The sequence below is a fragment of the Phycodurus eques genome, chromosome 11 (assembly GCF_024500275.1).
Source record: "Phycodurus eques isolate BA_2022a chromosome 11, UOR_Pequ_1.1, whole genome shotgun sequence".
In the NCBI taxonomy this organism is placed as follows: Eukaryota; Metazoa; Chordata; class Actinopteri; order Syngnathiformes; family Syngnathidae; genus Phycodurus; species Phycodurus eques.
The window spans coordinates 22,132,760-22,155,578 of NC_084535.1; the positions used below are offsets into that span (position 1 = coordinate 22,132,760).

The following is a 22,819-nucleotide window of genomic DNA, read 5'->3' on the forward strand; positions in this document are numbered from 1 at the left end:
AAATAAAGGAGATAGCTTCATAAGTCCTGTCTCATTACCTGTACGGTAGAGAGGCTGCCAAGCAGCAACTGACGAAAGCAGATTAAATGCAATGCAGACTAAACTACAATGGCATACATAATAAAATACATTTCATACATAATAAAGTGTCTTTATTAAAACTGGGGCAGAAATAACTAAATTAAAAAGTGTAACTGCCAAAATTCAGTGCCTGTGAATGCTAACAATATACCGTAATGTATCATGTGCACCCATGTATAATGCGCACCCCCAAAGTTGACCTCAAAATTCTGGAAAACCCTTCTACCTATGTATAATGCATTTTTACAATGCATGATTTTGCTTTTACCCATATGATCAAAGCATGAAGTATTATCTATATTTTGTTTTTTTTTTTTCAAATAATTATTCTGAAGTTAATCACTTTATTTGAACACATAATACTTTATTTTTATTTACTTGCTCTTATTTTGAAATTCACAGCCCTACTTTTATTTAGTAAATGAGAAAACACACAGTTGTGCTCATATGTTTGATTACCCAGGCAGAATTTGTAAGATGACATTTTTCTTTTGTAAGAAAGACCTTTAATTTTATTTTAATGGGATTCAAATTAAACTGTCAAGCATTTCAGAAAAGCATTATCATTAAACAAAACATAACCATAAAGAAATTAATGATGGTTGTTGTTCAGTCATCAGACATATTTAAAAAACAAAAAACAAAACAATATTTCACAAATTCTGCCTGGGTATGTAAACTTATGAGCACAATTGTTCATATATGCAGTCATATGTACCCCTGTCATATTGGAATTAAAGTTTTGTCTTCACTTTTTTCATAACCTCTAGGTGGCATACGAGAATGAAAGTGTACAACTTTTTCCTAACCTCTCGGGGGCGGTGGCATGAATCTGAGTGTGAATGGTTGTTTGTTTATATGTGCTCTCCAATTGGCCGGCGACCAGCATGCCCGCGACCCAAGTGAGGACAAGCGGTATGGAAAATGGACCATTCGCATTCACATTCACACCTACGGCCAATTTAGAGTCTTCCATCAACCTACCACGCATGTTTTTGGGATGTCGAAGGAAACCGGAATACCCAGAGAAAACCCACGCAGGCACAGGGAGAACATGCAAACTCCACACAGGCGAGGCCGGATTTGAACGCAGGTCCTCAGAACTGTGAGGCAGATGTGCTAACCAGTCGCCCACTGTGCCGCGGCTGGGGCATCATGGTTTCAAAATGAGACAACAAATGGAAAGGTGTTCATTTTCATATTGGATGTAATTTAGTTTGTGAGCTGCTACATATTCTGAAGTATTTAAAAAAAAAATCTATCTGCAGCAGTAGGTGTAAGGAGCGCACCACGGGGCACATGGCAAACTAGAACATGCCTTTGGCAATGAAACATTCGTGATGGGAATTGAACTATAAACATATACACAAGCACAATACTGTACACTGATTAAAATCTAATGCAGTGGGTTCTCAAGATGGCTACAACCTCTCACAATTAGACTAAATGCTTTGTCTCCGCACATCTAGTCACCAACAGCACATTATGAGGCCATCATGCATGATGTGTGAGAGAAAATATTTGTGCTTTGAGTGTCTGGAAAAGATGGATGCACGCAATATCATGCTACCAATTACAGAAGAGTTAAGTGCTTTGTGCAATATGCCATGAATGGCGTGCTAGGTCCCCAATTACATTTGGGAATGTGTCCCACTCAGAGATGAATGTTGAATAATGAAAGCAGCCGCCACTCACTGACTTACCCAACTCGAGGGAGCGCTTAGGGCAATTCAAAGCAGAGTAATTATAAATTGTGTGTATGCATGCTTCCTAAATCCAAAATATCTTGTGTAAATTATTATTATTATATATAAGTTAATACTAGTGATTTTTGCAAATAATTTGGAAAACCTTTCTTCCTCTTTGTGCCAAATGAAGTGCTTGCAATACCAGGTGCAAAATATCCACAAAGAATGAATCTATTTGAGGCTTCAGACCAAACATGCACCCCATGAGAGTTTCTTTTGGCTGGACATACATGCAAACAACAGACAAAGCATTGCATTCTACATTGAAAGTGTAAAAACATGAGATAGTCACCAGAGATTTACTAAAAAAACATGTTCAATTTCCTGTAGAATCTCAAGCTCCCTAAAGACGTTTCGGACCTCATCTCTTTCTATACATTGTTGTTTGTTCATGTACTTCATGGCGTACATCTTCTCTGTGTCCCTCTTTTGAACGATGCATACCTGCAGTATAAGTGACAGAATGGAGGGAAGGAGGGAGGGCGGGAGAGAGACAGAGAGAGAGAGACCAAAATAAATGGTAAGTAATCAATTCAAAGCAAAATAACAGAACATACAGTATCTGACCCAGAGGTAGAAAGAATTACCTACATATGCCTGCTGGGATGTCAAAGACAAATGTTTATGCTCACGAAAATGGACCTAACAGCAACCTCAGAGACACCACCATCAGTCTTTCAAAATGAACGCTGCACTCCAGACTGATGATGGGAAGTAAGAAAGTTCCCAATTGGAGTGATCCAGTCAAAAGTAAACAATAACACAAACTGAAAAGTGAGAACCTCAATATGGGTGTCATTAAGCAATTTATGATGCGGCTATGACTATATATTGATTATAATGACATTAATTTACACAGAGAATGGGTCGTGACAAAGAGTGATATTTCCTATACAGAAAAATCCAGTTTATATTTTATAATGGGGATACATTCCATACTTACCCATAATAGGTCAAAAATGTATGCGACAGAGATGGCATATAGAAAAATATTGTATATATACAGACCCTTTCCAAAAATGTTGAATATCATGGAAAGGTTTATTTATTTCCATAATTCCATTCAAAAAGTTAAACTTTCACATATTTTAGTTTCAGGGCCCACAATTTAAACAATTTCAAGTATTTAGTTGCTTATTTTAACATAATTTGGGCTTCCAGCTCATTAAACCCACAAAATTCGAAATTAAAAAAAAAATAGAATACTGTGAAGAAATCACCATTTACCAGTTTTTGTAGAAAAAAACGTAATCATTAAATCAATCAAAATATGGTACTTTCAAAATGATATGTTAATCTTCAATACTTAGTTTGGAATCCTTTTACTTTAATCACTGCCTCGATGCGCCGTGGCATTGAGGCAATCAGCCTGTGAGTTATGGAAGCCCAGATTTCCTTAATGCTTGCTGTCAGTTCTTATTTGTTTTTGGGTCTGGTACCCCTCATTTTCCTCTTGATAATACCCCATAGATTTTCAATGGGGTTTAGATCCGGCGAGTTGGCTGGCCAGTAAAACACTGTGAAGGCATGGGCATCAAACCAGGTTTTGGTGCTTCTGGGGGTGTGGGCAAGGGCCAGGTCCTGCTGGAAGATGAAATTTGAAAATTTCTCCATACAAGTCCTCAGCAGAAGGAATCATGAAGTCCTCTAAAACATTCTGGTAGACTTTTGCGGTGACCTTGGATTTAAAAAAGCAATTTACCAACACGTGCACTGGACATTGCACCCCAAATCATGACTGACTGTGAATATTTAACACTGGACCTCAAGCAGCTTGGCTTCTGCTCTTCACCCGTCTTCCTCCAAACCCTTTGACCTTGATACCCGAATGAAAGGCACACTTTACTTTCATCGGAAAAGAGGACCTTGGACCACTGGTCAACAGTCCAGTCCTTCTTCTCCTTGGCCCAGTTGAGACGCTTCCTACGTTTGCTCAGGCTCAGAAGTGACTTGACCCGAGGAACCCGACAGTTGTAGCCCATCTCCCGGATGTGTCTGAATGTGGTGGTTTTTGAAGCTGTGACTCCAGCCTCATTCCACTCTTTCTGGATCTCTGCTGGATTCTTGAATCTTCTCTGTCTGATAATCCGCCGAAGCCCACGATCATCTCTTTTGCTGGTGCATCTTCTCCTCCCACATTTTGTCCTTCCATTGATATGCTTGGACACAGCACTCTGTGAACAGCCAGCCTCCTTAGCTATGAACGTTTGTGGCTTACCCATCCTATGGAGGGTATCAATGATGGTTTCAGGCCAGTCTGCAGTCTTCCCATATTGAACCCAATTGAGATAACTGAACCAAACTGACGCAATTTAATGACACCTGGGGAAACCTGTGCAGGTGGTTTGAGTTTGGAGGTGATTAGTGTGTGAAATTCAGCTGAAAGCGCTGTACATTCACAAACAACATCAAACATAAAAACAAAATACCAATAACAATTCATAATAATTACATTTTTTAATAGTTAAAAAAATATAACCTATAAAAACATCAAAACAGTCAGTGATATTGATTCTGCAACGTCTCCACTGTGTCTTTGTGTCATGTTTGTCACTTGCCACCAGCAGCCTGTTTGTGTTCTCAAGGTGTAAGAAGTTGTGGTCAGACTCCCCAGAGCAAGTTATTTAGATGAGCTAGAGAAACATGATTGAAGTCTCCCCACTATCCAATATTTGGGCGCTGTGATGCGGAAATTGTAATCAGGTAGTCACAGTGGGCATGACATCACTGGCTTGGCTCCAGCTGAGGGTTGAATGTAACAAAGAAATGCAGTTTTCTACCAGCTGTTCGTGCGACTTGGCGAGTAACCTCACATTCACCATTATGATCAATGGAAATAAAAGGTTCAAATTGCCTCTTTCATTCAGTCCTCGCTCTCACTTTACTTCACTTTAGAGCCAGCTCTTGTCTCTATCCATATCGTTGCTGAGATACATTATTCGCCGAGGGGATCCCAGCCAGCTCAATGTTTGAGGCAAAAAGGTAGTAGCTCCTCACAGGTGTAGGTGAAGCCTCGCAAACAAGAGGTGGGCGTCGAAATTCTCATTCATCTTAACATTAACATCTTACCCAAAAAAACAGGAAATGGGGGGGGGGCAGACATTTACATCTTCCAAAAAAGTAAACGAAGGGAAATATTAATAGATTAAGAGCTAGTGAGTGGGAGTTGGTATAATATGCTTCTGACTCAGCACCTGAAAGTCCAACTTCTAGTGGTGTATTGTTAAAAACTGTATACAATTTAAAAAATATATATCTTAAACAAAAAGTGATATCTCAGAGGAACACTGTAATTGAAGTCTTCATGGGTTGAATAATTGTGTGAGTTCAGATTTCTTTATCATTGTAAAAGTCAGAACATTTACTGTATCTGCCTTAAATTCGGGAGTCAGATCTCTGACTTTAAATAGAACTCCAGGACACTTATCCTGGTTGTAAATTTCGTATTTCACCGATTTTGTGGAGCGCACCATCGCCACCATCGTTCTTCAGCCAGTCCCCCCAGTCAGGAGGCCAACAGACATAACTGCAATTAGAAAATGTGATGTTTCACAGACAAAATAATTTTATAAATTATAAATATATTAACTTTTTTACTCTAGGTTTAGGTCTGATAATAAAAACATGCATTTACATTTTAGCTATATTATCTACACGAGAGTGGTGCTGTAAAGTGGACACATCGATATAGTACAAATTGTAAATGTTGCTTACTTGTACTTTAAATAAAAATCTCTACTGCACTTAAATGCCTCATTAGTTTGAGGCATCTGTAGTTTTCTTTAAAGTGCCGTTTCTTTAAAACCCTCAGGATTACAACACACAGCTCCACGCCATCCCTGAGAGCAAAATGATCATTGCAGTCATCACAGACCCAGTTTCTCAATGCTCTAAGCAAGGCCATCTGCACAGCACCGTGCTCGAGGGGAGTCTAAATAAACCCCTTCAGATCCTGCAAACTAAATGTTGAAGGTTCTTCGTCTTTACTGGTTACAAACAAATACAACCTCTTAACAAGGCCTATGCTATAAGCCATATATGTTAAAAAATCATCCATGCCTGTGTCAAGTACTTGGTTGAACAACAATCCAACTTACAGACGCACTCTGGCATTTCACTGGGTCAGGAACTATTTTTAACATCTTCGTAGCTCAAGTAGTATACCGTTCAAGGCAAGGATTATGTAACTATTGTGAAAGTTATTCTTACCTTCACTCAAGAGTACAATATAAACTACATTTATTTCACAGTGCAAATAACAAATGTGACAAATGTATAGCACAGAGTATAAAAAATAAAAAAAGGTTTTAAAAATATGACATACAACCCCATTTCCAATGAAGTTAGGACGTTGTGTTAAAAATAAATAAAAATAGAATACAATGATTTGCAAATCATGTTCAATCTATATTCAATTGAATAGAATACAAAGGCATATTTAATGTTCAAACTGATAAACTTGTTTTTTACCAAATAATCTTTAATTTATAATTTTATGGCTGCAACACATTCCAAAAAGCTGGGACAGGTGTCAAAAAAGACTGAGAAAGTTTAGGAATGCTCATCAAACACCTGTTTGGAACATCCCACAGGTGAACAGGCTAATTGGGAACAAGTGGGTGCCATGATTGGGTATAAAAGGAGCTTCCCTGAATTGCTCAGTCATTCACAAGCAAAGATGGGTTCACCTTTTTGTGAACAAGTACATGAGAAAATAGTCGAACAGTTTAAGGACAATGCTCCTCAATGTACAATTGCAAGGAATTTTGGGATTTCATCATCTACGGTCCATAATGTCATCAAAAGATTCTGAGAATCTGGAGAAATCACTGCATGTAAGGCCGAAAACCAACATTGAATATCCCGTGACCTTCGATCCCTCAGCCGGCGCTCCATCAAAAACCAACATCAATGTGTAAATGATAGCGCCACATGGGCTCAGGAACACTTAAAAAAACCAGTGTCAGTAAATAAAGTTTGGTGCTACATCCGTAAGTGCAACTTGAAACTCTACTATGCAAAGCAAAATGCTTTTACCAACACCCAGAAGCTCCGCCGGCTTCTCTGGGCCCGAGCTCATCTAAGATGTACCGATCCAAAGTGGAAAAGTGTTCTGTGGTCCGACCAGTTCACATTTCAAATTGTTTTTGGAAATTGTGGACGTCGTGTCCTCCGGGCCAAAGAGGAAAAGAACCATCCGGACTGTTATGGACGCGAAGTTCAAAAGCCAGCATCTGGGATGGTATGGGGCTGCGTTAGTGTCAATGGCATGGATAACTTACACATCTGTGAAGGCACCATTAATGCTGAAAGGTACATACAGGTTTTGGAGAAACATATGCTGCCATCCAAGCAACGTCTTTTTCATGGACGACCCTGCTTATTTCAGCAAGACAATGTCAAACCACATTCTGCACGTGTTACAACAGCGTGGCTTCGTAGTAAAAGAGTGCGGGTACTGACCGGCCTGCCTGCAGTCCAGACCTGCCTCCCATTGAAAATGTGTGGCGCATTATGAAGCGTAAAATACGACGACAGAGACTGTTGAACAGCTGAAGCTGTCCATCAAGCAAGAATGGGAAAGAATTCCACCTACAAAGCTTCAACAATTAGTGTCCTCAGTTCCCAAACGTTTATTGAATGTTGTTAAAAGAAAAGATGATGTAACACAGTGGTAAACATGACCCTGTCCCAGCTTTTTTGGAACGTGTTGCAGCCATAAAATTCTAAGTTAATAATTATTTGCTAAAAACAATAAAGTTGATCAGTTTGAACATTAAATATCTTTGTAGTGTATTCAATTACATCTTGGTTGAACATGATTTGCAAATCATTGTATTCTGTTTTTATTTATGTTTAACACAACGTCCCAACTTCATTGGAATTGGGGTTGTATCTAATTGACCATGTACTTGAAAAGTTTTTCCCCCGATACCATTTTGCTTGATATAAATAAAACATTTCAACTGTAATATACAGTGTCTAAAATTATTTGCGGTCAATCAGGTTTCAGCTTCTCTCTTAGCCTTTAATATATTTAGTTTCTCCCTTCCACAGTCTCCCCTTTGCTCATCTTCTACCATAAAAATATCATCTCGAAATCTCCAGGCTAGCAAAATTCATGGTCATCCAAAAATTTATTTACAGTGTACAGTATATGAGAGCTGCTAATTCGCTTGTGTGCAAGGCATTGTTGTATGATGACGTTGGATGTGCTGTGTGACTTTGTTAGTATACATGAACATGAAATCACACGTTCCTACTGGCAACCGCAATATCTACCGTATTTATTTTAGGGGAAAGGTAATGCGTCCTGCTGCTTGAATTTTTCACATTTCCTTGTTCTGAGCTTGTTAGATTACTTGCAACATGGTTTCCAAGCACGATGTATTTTAAATACTGGGGCTCGAACAGGACTTGGAACAAGAGCATTGTGACATTCTGTCAAAAATTCTGAATGTAAAGCGTATCGTAAACAACTTTACTCATTCGTTGTTCCATTGATATTTTTAAGATGCCAGAATCTTGTGTTTGGAAGGTGTCAGAAAAATGTCCAGTGAAAAATTTTGGCTCTATTCCTGATTTTTTGTTTTGCATATTTTTCATACAGGTCATCAAACAATTTCAGAATTTCAAGTAAAGGACAACATGAAGATTTTGGAGTAGCTAACTCAAAGTCCAGGATTAAATCCAATTGCGATGCTGTGGTTAGTGGTGGGCAGATCGATCCAAATATCGATAATATTGATACCAAGCTCGATACTAGCATGACAATATCAATACAGTAGTTTCAGTTTCGCTCTTGTATACAGGGCTTTGGTTTCATCAAACAGGCAACGCCAGACTCATTGTTTCTGTCTCAGCCGGTACACTTTGCTCCTCCTTCCCCCCTTGTGTTTCGATGTTCTGCCATCACATGACTTAGCAGCGCAAAGCAAACAAGCAAGCAAACTACCAGCTTGGGTCCGCCAGCAAACCCAGCAATTAATTTTCTAAGTGAAATTGTCCATTTGTTTCCTTAGCCAGCTCAAAAAGTAACAATTATGTTAAGACCTTGATGTAATATATTAACCCCATTCAAATGTTGATTAAATATAGTTAATGGAATTGTTTATTTAAGAAAAAAATCCAGACATGACAATGAACGGGGAAAAACTTTGTGACTATTTCAAAGTGTCTTTTTTTTTTTTTTTTTAAAAGTGTTTTATTTTAAGCAATAAACGTTGTCCTAATTTTGTCCTGAGTTTTCACTATTTAATAATTTTTTTAAAAACTTGCAAAAATACTTAAAGGTTGTGAAAATTGAGATTTAGCAGTTCGGTCTACTTCTGATTGCTAGCACCAAGACAGGTTTCAAACTTTTGATTCACTGTGTGTGGAAGCGCTTCACCGACACACACACACACACACACACACATATATATTGTATAACACAATGACAAAAGATGACAAAGCATCTGTTTTGTTGTATAACACAATGACAAAAGATGACATACAGTATCTTGTTCTTGATGTTTACTGTGTATTTTCATTTAAAAAAAGTTATATAACCCTCCAATGACATTTGCCTACAACAACAACCATTTTACGCTGCACAAGATGTTTCTAATTCCAGTTTAGCGCTTCTAATAATGACAATGTTTTAGGTAATAAATGTAAAAACAAGAGCAAATGTCTTTTGGGAAGTAAATAAGGGTTTTGGCAGAAATACATTTGAAATGGTAAAGAAGATTCCCTGATCATAATTCTTTGTGTGGTTGACCACATTCGTCTTGCCTAGAATTCATAAAGTCCCGTCAGCATACTAAAATTATAAAAGTTCAAAAGGATTTATTCATATATTCATAGAGACTATAAGCAATTCAGTGCATTAAGATGTCTTAGTCTAGAGAAGGAGAAACCAATAATTTAGGGTCCAGAAATGTGAGGCAGATTTTCTCAAATGTCTTCAAATTCATTTGCATATAAATTGACACATTTTCACCTAAACTGGAAAATGTACAGAGGAAAGATTGAAGCAAATCTCTTTAGTGTTTGGAGCCAAACAGCAATTATACTTCTAGGGGTTGTTCTTGATGTTTGGGGGGGGGGGGGGGGGGGAATGTAAGACCAGATTCTTTTTTTGCAGATGCATATTTGTCAGAGCTCAAGTTTGTGTTCTCTTAGAACAGGGAAAAAAAAGTAGGAGTAGAGTTGGTAAAGAGGGGCTTTTCCACCAACCAGCCCAGAAAATTTCAGTTCCTGGTTGCAAAAGGTTTCTGTGGTCCATGTGGTTTGTGTTTCCATCGCACTTATTAGTTCATGGTAGCTTCAGCAAATGAGGTTGATGTAGTTCAATACTGACAACTACTAGATCTAAAAAAATGCTGTAAAGTTCGGTGGTGATGGTGGCAAAAAGGGTGACCCAAATGCAGGGACGCAGGGATGCAAGGCAGGAGTGCAGGAATATCAAAATAGGTATTTTAATTTCAGAAACAAAAAAGGCAAACAAGGATCTAGGAGCAAATGATAAATTAACAGAGTCCAAAAAGCTTGATTCAAAGAAAGAGAAACATGGAAACCAAAATACTGACCATTAAGAAACATGACGAGATAAGGAAACACAGGCTATGACAACTGACGACAACCAACAAACAACAATGCAGCAACACAGAGTGAAAGAAAGCAGGGAACTAAATACAAATTGAGACGAGGAACACGAGTGGCTGCAGAGAGCTGACTGGTTGACATAAGGTCGAGGGCTGACGAGAACAGGTGGAGACAATAACCAAATGAGCAGATAAGACAAGAACATGTGACACAGGAAACCTTGACCAAAGCTAACAAACTAAATCTCATCAGAACCGAGTCAACGAAAACACAGACCATTACATTACCACAAACATATGATTAACATACATTTAAAAACGATTTCATACGTGTACCACCACCATATAAAAGTATCGTTTATGATTATTCACACTATTTTGAAAATAATTTACTAGCAAAACAAACCAATTTACCGATATAAAATCATCGTCCCAAACATCATGGATAAATCATTACTACTGTAATTATTGCACTTTATTTGAATGATATTTTGTTTTCCTCTACCATCCTCTTTAAAAGAGTTTGGGCTTTTTAACTTTGCACATATCTTAATATGTCTATACTACGACATTTAATTATGATCTATTTTTGATAAATAGACAGACAGAAAATCAGAGCTCGATAGATAGATTAGATAGATAGACAGATAGATTTGTGACCTTCATAAAGTTATTAAAAACTTTACACGTGACTGTAATAATGAGTGAAATTAAAATGAGAGAAATTAAACAGGCAATCTTAGCAGTACAGCCCACCCCTCTCTCTCTCACACACACACACACACACACACACACATACACACATGTAATTTTGAGACAATCATACGTGATGTCACTCAGGTAAATAACTTTTGGTTTGATTCCCGCGACAAATGTAGCAGCATTGATAATGTTGTGTGTAAAAAGACAAGTTGTAGGTGACTTGCGGCGGGAGGAGTTTACCGGACTTTACAAAGGTACGTGCAGGCTCGCTACCTTGATCACCAGCAGTCCAGATGAGTTGATGACTCACACTGGTCATTTAAAAACAAATAAGTAGCGGACCAGCGTCAATATATGTACGTAGTGGCCACTCCACTGGACACACAATCAGAATCAGAATCATTTTTATTCGCATCTGGACACACAATCAGAATCAGAATCATCTTTATTCGCATCTGTGACGCACATGTACGCGACGGTGGTGTGATAACAGCGTGTCCTATCTGGAAGAAGCAGTCAATTATGTTGTAGCAGGCAGCCAATCATATTGCAGCGGGTCGTTTTTAACTCAAATGGGATTTAGAACAATGACTGAGACGGCGTCAGAGCTATCCCCCCCGCCCCCTCCTCTCTCTCTCTCTCTCTTCTCTCTCTGGAGGAGATTGCGGCGTAAAAGAAGCAACTTTCAATCATTAAAATGCACTTGCACAAATGCGACAATATGAAATTTTTAATCACACAAACTGAAAAAAGGTCGCAGTCTCGAGCCCTGTCTGTAGTCATCTGTAGGCTTCTACATTTATTTATATATTCAAAAAGACAAGTTTTTCTAATGTCTTGGCATTCAGGCGATTAGTTTTCTTCATCCAAGTTATCCAACTTTAGAGAACATACGCTCACATGTCTTTTATGGACCTTTTCTTCATCATGTGCTATGATGTAGTGTACTATTTATATTACATTTTAAAGTTTGTATATGTATTTGTTTCTATTTCGCTTTGTTTTACGCTGCTGTCTACAGCCAGGTTGGCATTGCAAATACCTTACTTGGATGAGATTGAATAAAAAAAAAAAAAAAAAACATGACTTCATGGACAGCTTTTAGTACAAACAGTGTGTACATTGTACAGTTTACACGAATCTGATCGGGTTGATCGGTATCGGACGAGAATTAGCATATTATGCAGATCGGCTTTAATGTCATAATTCGCCGATCCGATCAATGACGTAATTGATCGGCTCCACAAAAGACATTTATGTCGTGTTGCCATCATGTATGTTTCAATCCTAAAGCTATTTTATTTTTAGCCTTGTCCCATAGTACCGTAAATACCTGGCGACCAATCCTTTTTTTTTTTTTTTACAGTGAAAAAACATGTAAGCGGTGTGGGACTTTTTTTGTGGTGTTTGAGACAGACAACACGAATGCCGATTACAATCTGTGCACAACTGAAGGACCTCTTGGGGGAATGTCATCGCAATGCTTCAACACCACAAATTTGATCAGGCACCTGAAGAATGTCCACAAGGAGGAGTATGCAGATTTCAAGCAACACAGCATGGAAAAGGAAAAGCTAACAACTAAAAGGACACTGCCGTAAACAATGCTAGACAACAACCGTCCATGGGACAGTGATAAAGTTAGAGTTGCCATGTCATTAACAGTATTTGTCAATGTAATGTATTTTAACTACAACCCCAATTCAAATTAAGTTTGGACGTTGTCCATCCATCCATTTTCTGAACCGCTTCTCCTCACTAGGGTCGCGGGCGTGCTGGAGCCTATCCCAGCTATCATCAGGCAGGAGGCAGGGTACACCCTGAACTGGTTGCCAGCCAATCGCAGGGCACATACAAACAAACAACCATTCGCACTCACATTCACACCTAGGGGCAATTTAGAGTCTCCATTTCATGCATGTTTTTGGGATGTGGGAGGAAACCGGAGTGCCCGGAGAAAACCCACGCACAGGACACGGGGAGAACATGCAAACACCACACAGGCGGGGACGGGGATTGTACCCGGGTCCTCAGAACTGTGAGGCTGACGCTCTAACCAGTCGGCCACCGTGCCGCCTTTGGACGTTGTGTTGAACATAAATAAAAACAGAATACAATGATTTGCAAATCATGTTCAACCTATATTTATTTTAATACACTACAAAGACAGGATATTTAATGTTCAAACTGATAAACTTCATTGTTTTGAGCAAATAATCATTAAATTAGAATTTTATGGCTGTAACACGTTCCAAAAAAGCTGGGACAGGTGGCAAAAAAGACGGAGAAAGTTGAGGAATGCTCATCAAACACCTGTTTGGAACATCGCACAGGTGAACAGGCTAATTGGGAACAGGTGGGTGCCATGATTGGGTATAAAAGGAGCTTCCCTGAATTGCTTAGTCATTCACAAGCAAAGATGGGGCAAGGTTCACCTCTTTGTGAAGAAGTGCGTGAGAAAATAGTCGAACAGTTTAAGGGCAATGTTCCTCAACGTACAATTGCAAGGAATTTAGGGATTTCATCATCTACGGTCGATAATATCATCGAAAGGTTCAGAGAATCTGGAGAAATCACTGCATGTAAGCGCCAAGGCCAAAAACCAACATTGAATGCCCGTGACCTTCGATCCCTCAGGCGGCACTGCATCAAAAACCGACATCAATGTGTAAACGATATCACCACATGGGCTCAGGAACACTTCAGAAAACCAATGTCAGTAAATACAGTTCGGTGCTACATCCGTAAGTGCAACTTGAAATGCTACTATGCAAAGCAAAAGCCATTTATCAACAACACCCAGAAACGCCGCCGGCTTCTCTGGGCCCTGAGCTCATCTAAGATGGACTGATGCAAAGTGGAAACGTGTCCACATTTCAAATTGTTTTTGGAAATTGTGGACGTCGTGTCCTCCGGGCCAAAGAGAAAAAGAACCATCCGGACTGTTATGGACGCAAAGTTCAAAAGCCAGCATCTGTGATGGTATGGGGCTGTGTTAGTGCCAATGGCATGGGTAACTTACACATCTGTCAAGGCACCATTAATGCTGAAAGGTACATACAGGTTTTGGAGAAACACATGCTCCCATCCAAGCAACGTCTTGTTCATGGACGACCCCTGCTTATTTCAGCAAGACAATGCCAAACCACATTCTGCACGCGTTAAAACAGTGTGGCTTCGTAGTAAAAGAGTGCGGGTACTAGATTGGCCTGCCTGGAGTCCAGACCTGTCTCCCACTGAAAATGTGTGGCGCATTATGAAGCGTAAAATACGACAACGGAGACCCCGGACTGTTGAACAGCTGAAACTGTACATCAAGCAAGAATGGGAAATCATTCCATCTCCAAAGCTTCAACAATTAGTGTCCTCAGTTCCCAAATATTTATTTAATGTTGTTAAAAGAAAAGGTGATGTAACATAGTGGTAAACATGACCCTGTCCCAGCTTTTTTAGAATGGATTGCAGCCATAAAATTCCAAGTTAATTATTATTTGGTAAAAACGATAAAGTTGATCAGTTTGAACATTAAATATCTTGTCTTTGTAGTGTATTCAATTAAATATAGGTTGAACATGATTTGCAAATGATTGTAATCTGTTTTCATTTATGTTTAACACAACGTCCCAACTTCATTGGAATTGGGGTTGTATCATAAAGTAACTTAATTACAGTACGTTTGCACCCATTATTTCTGTCTCAAGTAATGCTGGTTTGACCTGACTGAACTTTAAACTTATGTCAGTGGCCAATCCTAGAGGTTATTGATGTTTTACATTTTGTCGAAAATGCTCAAGAATACTTTTGAAGATACTCAGTATACTGTGCAAAAGTATACACAGTAAATGAACATGTCATTTAAATAGACACATTGTTCCATCTTGTGATCGGATCGGTGCACACTTATCGTTTTTTTAAACTTGGTGATCGGTCCCAAAAATCCTGATCGTGTGAGCCTAGTACATTGCGAATATTTATTTCTGCACGTACAAACACAGACAATAAGCCAGGCTTTGTTTCCTTGTCTTGCACTATGACGAACGCGGCCGGCCTCACGCCGGTATTCATCTTCTCTGGCCCAGCTGGGGTCAGCCAGCAGTGGACCTTGCTGCCGGGGTGGCGGCAGCTTTCATAAACTGCGTGCAAGATATTGCAAACATTTAATTGTAATTTTTATTTTACATAACTATTGACAATAACAGACATTGCCAATATAAAAATGTTCACAAAATCACTTGAAAATTTACCATAACACATAATGCTCCTTGAATATGTTATGAAAGATAAGGGCCTAATAAATGAGTGGAGGAGGATATAGGTAAAGGGATAAATGGAGGTAAACCTATTACAATTTAATATGTTTCATACATTAGAGCCATCCATTAAAATTTAGATAGCAGGTCTTGGTCAGTATCTTTTTCAAGGAAACAACGATATGACAGAAAAGACAGTCAAGTAAGTAACCTTGTTATAAAAACCAGCAAGAACTCATAACTCCAGAACTCTGATGTTGCTGGTTTTAATAGAGAACCATTACGTAGATTGTACTTACCGGTAAGAACTTCAATAAAAACTGCAGCACTAATACTTTACAGTTTACCTGATCTTGTATCTTTACAAAAGGTGGGGTTTGAGCATAGGAGACAGGCATCTTGTAAAACAGAAGAGAAAATAGTCCTGTCATATTTCCTTGAGTCAGGAATGATAAAGACAGACTTAAAAAAACAAACAAAACAAAACAAAAAAACCTCAGTAAAACTCAAGACTTAAATCTCTCCTGATTTACAGAACATTGGATTAATAGTCAGCCTTAAACTACCGACATGCAAACACCGAAGACATAAGGTGACAAAAAAAAAAAAAAAAAAAAAACATTGAAGGGAGGGGGGGCGGGGGTCTTTCACGACTGCACTATGTCAGACTACTGACATAAAGTCTTGCCGTATCTCAGGCAGACAGTGGTAACAACTACACGACATTATTCCGATAGCACCGTATCCTGTCTTACACAATCACTGGGCTTTATCTTGACAAACAAACAGTCGGAGAGGCGGAAGCAGAAAAAAGTGTCACCGGTCAACGCGACTGGATACACAAATTAGCATGCCGACAATAACACCAATGGATCATGCCAATGTATTGTTTTGTGTTGTGTTGGGGATAAAAAAGTACAAAAAGAGGAAAAGCGTGGTGTCGTCACCGGTAATCAGGAGTGGGTTTTCGATTCAAGAAGAGCTTGAGGTATGTTCACATACTTACAACATAATGTTATGTGAAGAAGGCAAAAGGCATGTTGATGTACAACTAAGATTAAAATAAAATTTGCCTCATTTCTTTGCTTTTTTGTTTTGGCCTCCAATTTGAGCCAGGGCCATCCCCACCAGCACCTGATGCCTACTTCAAGCTGTGCCACATGAATAGCACCTTCCTCTTTAAGCACTCTCATTCTGGAAAATAATTGACTAAAATCATTGTCTGTTTCACTATTACCAACTTCAAAGGCTAATCCCAAATGGAGGATGTATTTTTCTATTTTTATTGGCCATGTCTGTATTTGAAGTTAGTTCCTTCTGTGTTGTGACATAATCCCTATCATCGCTCCGTTGCGTAATACATTTAACATTAACATCCGTAAACTAATTAGATAATTGTAGGCTGGTTTCCGAATTAATCCAAAATGTACTAGCGGATCAGCTCTTGTCGCCGATGTTAGTGTGCTTCGCTGTTCCACTGGGACCACAACCAGGGCCACGACACGCAGCACCTCAACGTGAAAATACAAAAGACCAGTGCAACAAATACGGCATGGCCTGATCTGATGAGCAAAAATTTTGCTTAAACATAAGAGTAGCAATACAGGATGTCCGCTCCAGAGGTGGTAAGTAAGAGTACTGTTACTTGACAATAATGTGACTCAATTCAAAGTAAAAAGTAGTCCACCAAAAAAATTACTTGAGTAAGAGTAAAATAATAATTATTCAAGTACTGAGTAAAAAGTGTGACTTTTGATTTTTTTTTTTAACCACAGCATGAACATCAATTAAAACAAAATTACAAAACCAAACGTGAATGTTCAAATTTTGATGTTGCTGTGTGTGTGTGAGTGTGTATGTGTGTATGCACAGTCAAAACTACAACAAAACATCTGCAATTTACTTCACTGTGTTTTCTAAAGTTACAAGTGAGCTGAAATATCCACGTTTGGGCAGACAATGCCAGACAAATACTACAATACACGAAAGCTGTTGTTTTTGTTCGTCTAAATGTAAACAAGAGTAGCGCGCCGTTGCCTTCATGGTAACGATGACCTTCCCAAAATGGTGGCCACATAGGAACGACAATCAGCCGGGCTGGCTTATCTCGTGGTAATACCTATGCCTGGGAAGCCCAATAGAAGACGTTGTGTGAGGTCACGGGACTTTCTTGTGTTGTTTGATTGGTGAACTAGACTTAAACGTCACTAGCGCTTAAATTGATTGGCGCAAACATGCGCATGAAATAGTTGATAAATAAGCAATAATTAATAAATAAAAGTGGCGCGAGACATTTAGATCATTGTGACGGAGTAAAAGTACCGTTACTTCTGAACAGCAGAAGCGGCAGAAGTGTTTTTTCTGGTCTCGTCAACACCTGTGACTTATCCAAAGCAGGTCTCGAGCGCACAGGTCTGCGCTGGTCTTTAATAGTCCGCCGTGGAGTAATATTCACAATTACATCTGTGTGTGGATGGTTGATGTGTGGAATGGATCAAGCTGCCAGTGTCCTAGGGGTACAAAACAGCCTATGACGACAGTGAACCCCCCACCTCCCACCCCAACCAGGAAAGACTCATCGGATCTATACGATTCACGTAAATGACCTATTTTGAGTTCATAACAGCGAATTTCGCCGAAAGGTGACCAATTTGCATGTATGAAACTATAATTTTCACTAATCCATAGGCCACCAGCATCACATCATACAGTGAGCCATCCTTAGAGATGCCTCACACCAAGCGACACAGCTGAAAGCCACTGAGGTGGCCCATCACAAAAAAACTTACAGTCAGCGACTCTTCACCGCGCACAATGTGGCTGACCACAGTCCATTGCCCGAAGTAGTGCAACGGAAAAAATTGTGACCATGTGTCGGGTTTTCAGCAGGGGTAGCACTACTACACCATACAACACTTAAATTTAATGTGTCATTGTACTAGGCATACAGTATAACGATTTACTTTCCTCAGCTTCCTTTTAGCTAGTGTCCTGTCTTTTGTCTTTTCTTCCTATATTATTCCCTTTTTTCTGTCACTCCCCTTTAAAGGTTTGTTCTGTCCGACTGAAATTTTCAATAAACACCCATCAGAATACAAAGAACCACAATTGCAGCTTAACAACTCCACTGTGGCACAGTACAATTATTCCAGCATTAAAGGGATACAGATCCTTCTTTCTGCTTGACCTAACATCTGAAAAGGACAAACAAACAAAATTTTATATATGTACACCTTTTACTATTTAATTTATTATTTTTTTAATTGCGGGCCATGTCAAATATTATTTCTACTACTTGCTGCGTGCCGTTAAAAAAATGGAAGGCGGGTCACAAATGGCCCCCAGGCCGTACTTTGAACATGGCGCTCTAGACGCTTTTGCTTTCGAGCCACAGGTACTGTACATATGAAATTATAACTATACAGTACTTAAGTATTATTGTAAAGCACAATACTTTTTGATAGCATTTTTTATTTGATGTAACATCTGCGACCTTGTGACGCCATTCACCAGCAATTCAAATTAAGAACCGTAGCAAAACCACTGGCCAACAGTCAGCAACTCATGAAAGCTAGCTGCTAAACCCCGCAAACTGTGCGAAAGTTAGTCAGTTAGTTTCGGCCGCATTGGTCTGTGTGCGGCAGGCTATACATTGTTGGGGATTTGTAACTGCTCCCTCTGACCTGTACACTCTCCATCCTTCTGTGTAGCGCAGGTGAATCTGAAGATAAAACAAATTCTATTTTTGTAGTTTTGAATATTTCATATTCTTGGTCAGAGTCCCAAACTACTACTTTTGGCTCTTCTGTAAATAACCAGAATGAAGAAATTAACTATTTAATGGCTGCCCTCAAAGGCATGGCCAGCATTTCTTAACTTCACTATTTCTATCTTTTGCTTACCCAGTTCTCTATCACAACACAGTGTTTCCCATCCTTTATAAAGCCAAGGCACAGATTTGACAAAATATCACAATATGTATTTACAGTATTCTGAAATAATGATGATCTCATCTCAGTTTATTCACAAATTTACTGAGTGGGAAATCCTGTTATTTGAACTCAAAGCTGATATGCTTTCAGGAATTGAAGAAAGACAAACAAATCTCCGTTTTTCACTCCACACGGCACGGAATGACTATAATTATAATGTAGGGCTAAGATCGTTGGACACAAAAGATATGAGAGCAATTGAGTAGTGTTGAGAGCAAGACGCGTAGTATGAGAGCAAGACACGTGAGTATGAGAGCATTTGAGTAGTGTTTATGAGAGCATTTGAGTAGTGTCAATGAGAGCATTTGAGTAGTGCCAATGAGAGCATTTGAGTAGTGCCGATGAGAGCATTTGAATAGTATCAATGAGAGCATTTGAGTAGTCAATGAGAGCATTTGAGTAGTGTTAATGAGAGCAAGACTCGTGCGTATGAGAGTGTTTGAGTAGTCTTTATGAGACCCTTTTAGTAGTTTAGTAGTGTGTGTGAAAGCATTTGAATAGTAAGTGTGAGAGCTAATCCTAAATAATGTCCCTAACGGCCCCTCATAAATTTACAGCCCCACCCATGCACACGCACACACACACACACACACACACACATACACACACACGCGCACACACACAGACTGATGTTGAATTTGGGAAGACTATGAGGGAGACAAGTACTAAGGCAAACACACTTTCAGGGTCTAACGAATATGTCACCCAGAGAGCGGAGGGAACAACTTGCTCTTATAAGCGATGGCTGATTCATCACATAACAACATGCCACCCATGTCATGAAGTCAGTCAAAAATATTTCCAGTTTTACAAATGAAACACATCAAACTTTACATTTACGGCTTGCAAGAACTATATGAGAACAGAGAGAAAAAAAATTCACTTGAAAAAGGTAAACTAAAATGATGTTCTGCAGAAAACAAAGGCCACGTTCACACTGCAAGGCGTGATGGCCAATTCGGATAGTTTGTTAAATCCAATTTTTTTATGCACTCGTTCACATTAAAAAAACAAATGCGACTTCTCATGTGGATGGAACGTGTCACACGGCAGATGCGCACAAAACACGAGATGTAATGTGTTTACAGGAGTACTTATGGCCCCTTGTGTTGGTCTCGTCCTGACACATTTTTGGCAATTTCAAGGATTTTGTGCTTGAAGTTACCAGTTTCCCCCTTCAGTTCTAATCATCATCTCTTCACCACTGACTGTTTTCCTTTCCTTCATCCGCCAGTCCGGGTGTTTTTTTTCCAATTTCGTTTACTTGTTCGGCAAGCATTAGCAGTGCGCCGTTCGTGTTAGCATGAGGCGGAATGTAGACACCGGCGAGAATGAATGATGCAAACTCACTAGGCGAAACATTCCTGCAGCGCCTCCACTGTCTATAATGTACCATGAGTGATGCAATTTAATTATGTATTGTCCCACCCCTGTTCTATACTGAGGGTAATAGTTGAACATGAATAGAGCTTAAAATGTGACATGTTCGTTAGGGATAGGAGATACTCAGGCAAAGTAAAGTCCAATTGTCTATCTAAAGTAAAAGCTTGTTGTAACCCAAACGGGTGGAGTTTGACAAATTGTCACTTTCATGCTTAAAAGTATTCATAAGATTATTTATTTCACATTTGTGAAAATGTGTTCGTAATTGTAGCTTTCAAAAATAAAATAAAGTTTTGTGTGTTTCTTTTTTAAAAGGCTTACAAACTATTGAAGTCCTGATTGGAGGCATGGAGAGCAAAAAGAAAAGGAAAAAAAAATCTAACGGAGGCTTAATCAGCTTCTGACCTTTCCAAAGGAAGACACGATGATGTGTTGCAGCCTCTCTCGCTGTCTGTCTGTCCTTCCCTCATCCAGATCTCATCTCCTTTTCCTTCTATTTCACACTGGGTCCTAATGAGCACTTACTACTACTAGTGTTGACGAAGTGTGTGTGTGTGTGTGTGTGTGTGTGTGTGTGAGCGCGTGTGTCAGAGAGAGAGAGAGTGTGTATGTGTGTGTGTGGGGGGGGGGGGTTCAGCGGTTGAAAGACAAGTAAACACCAGCTGAGCTCCTGTACCACTTCTGACCTTCCTTGTCTTTGTCTATCAACCTCCTGTGTTATCCTTTTTTCTTCTGACTGTTGGTACTAAGGAGCTGTCACTAAACTCTTCACTATCAATGACCGTCATATCTCTGAGGTTTTACTCCCACTGGGCTCTCCATCTGAAGACCTTAATGAGCCCTGTGGGGGAGAAAAACCTCCTAGAAATCAAATACTGAGGGGGCTGAAACACAAGGGGGAAGGTAGACAATGGTGGGGGCAGGCAATTATCTTTTCAGTGTTTGGCCATTGAGCCCTATAGCAGGCGTGTTACAAATTAACTGCCATATACATCGATCTACCAGCATTCCTTGCTGAATTGAGAAAGGATGATCCAAAACTGAGGGAGGGGGATAGGGAAACTATTTACTATTTAAACTATTAATGCCATGTAATACTGTATGCGATTGTCTGGCGACCAGTTCAGGGTGTGCTCCGCCTCTTGCCTGGAGTTATATGGCATCGGCTGCAGCACGCCCGCGACCCTAGTGAGGATAAGCGGTCCAGAAAAATTGATGACTGGATGCTGTGTCAAAATATGATCTTACTTTGAACTTGTGTAATTGCTTCATAAGGACATAACAGAATTGTAGTGCTGACTATGGATGAACCAAATGTATTATTATGCCACTGTTATGTCAAGTATGACTTAAATTGGCTGGCAAATTGTCCTTTACTTTAATTGGACAACATTTTGAAATAGGCTGACAATAGTCATAGAGCAACTACTTCTTTAAAAGTTTCAAACACAGGGGTCATAAAATGTAGCCTGAGGACAAATTGCATATTTTCTCACAAACTATCAAATTAAAGGCAGATTCTGGGAGCTTTACAGCCTGAGGAAGCTTTTGGGAAGTGGGTGTTGAGATAAATTGTGACAATAAAGAGAGATGCATGTAAAAAGAGGAGCCTAAAAGGGAAGGATTAACAGAGGGGTGAAGAACAGAAAAAATACAATGTCAGCAAAGCTTGCACATAGAAATGGAAGAGGATGGTATCCCTCCCAGCTTCATCTGAGAACAACACGATGTCATTAATGCTCACTTTATTTTGTATTTATTACACTGCTTTGTTTCATTACAGACCACCCAACATCCGAATATTCAAGTTCCAAACAGACAGCCATGTTAGCAAAAAATTGTGTTTGCAGTATTTCCGCAAACCCTACTCCATCAAATCCGTACCCTGCCATCACCACAACATCAGTTTGGTAAGACATGTTCGTTTGTGCTCTGGTTGTTTGTAACATTTCTTTGTCTTTTTCTTTTATGTGATAAGGTCCTTATCAAGTAAGCTTAAGCTCAGGTTAAGTAAGCCTAACGTCGGTAGGTACCATCCCCTGGCTGGGCACGCCGTGGCGAAGACAGAGTCAAGT

At 39.4% G+C, this 22,819-nt stretch overlaps 1 protein-coding gene across 2 annotated transcripts in view; it reads right to left on the bottom strand.

The window, feature by feature from the left end:
• LOC133409387 (serine/threonine-protein kinase 32C-like) overlaps positions 1-22,819 on the bottom strand; it is a 91,052-nt gene that overhangs the window by 27,427 nt on the left and 40,806 nt on the right. For both annotated transcript variants that reach the window (XM_061689272.1, XM_061689271.1), the window contains one exon: positions 2,122-2,273. In XM_061689272.1, the coding sequence (XP_061545256.1) occupies positions 2,122-2,273 (152 nt within the window). The remainder of the gene's footprint in view (positions 1-2,121; positions 2,274-22,819) is intronic.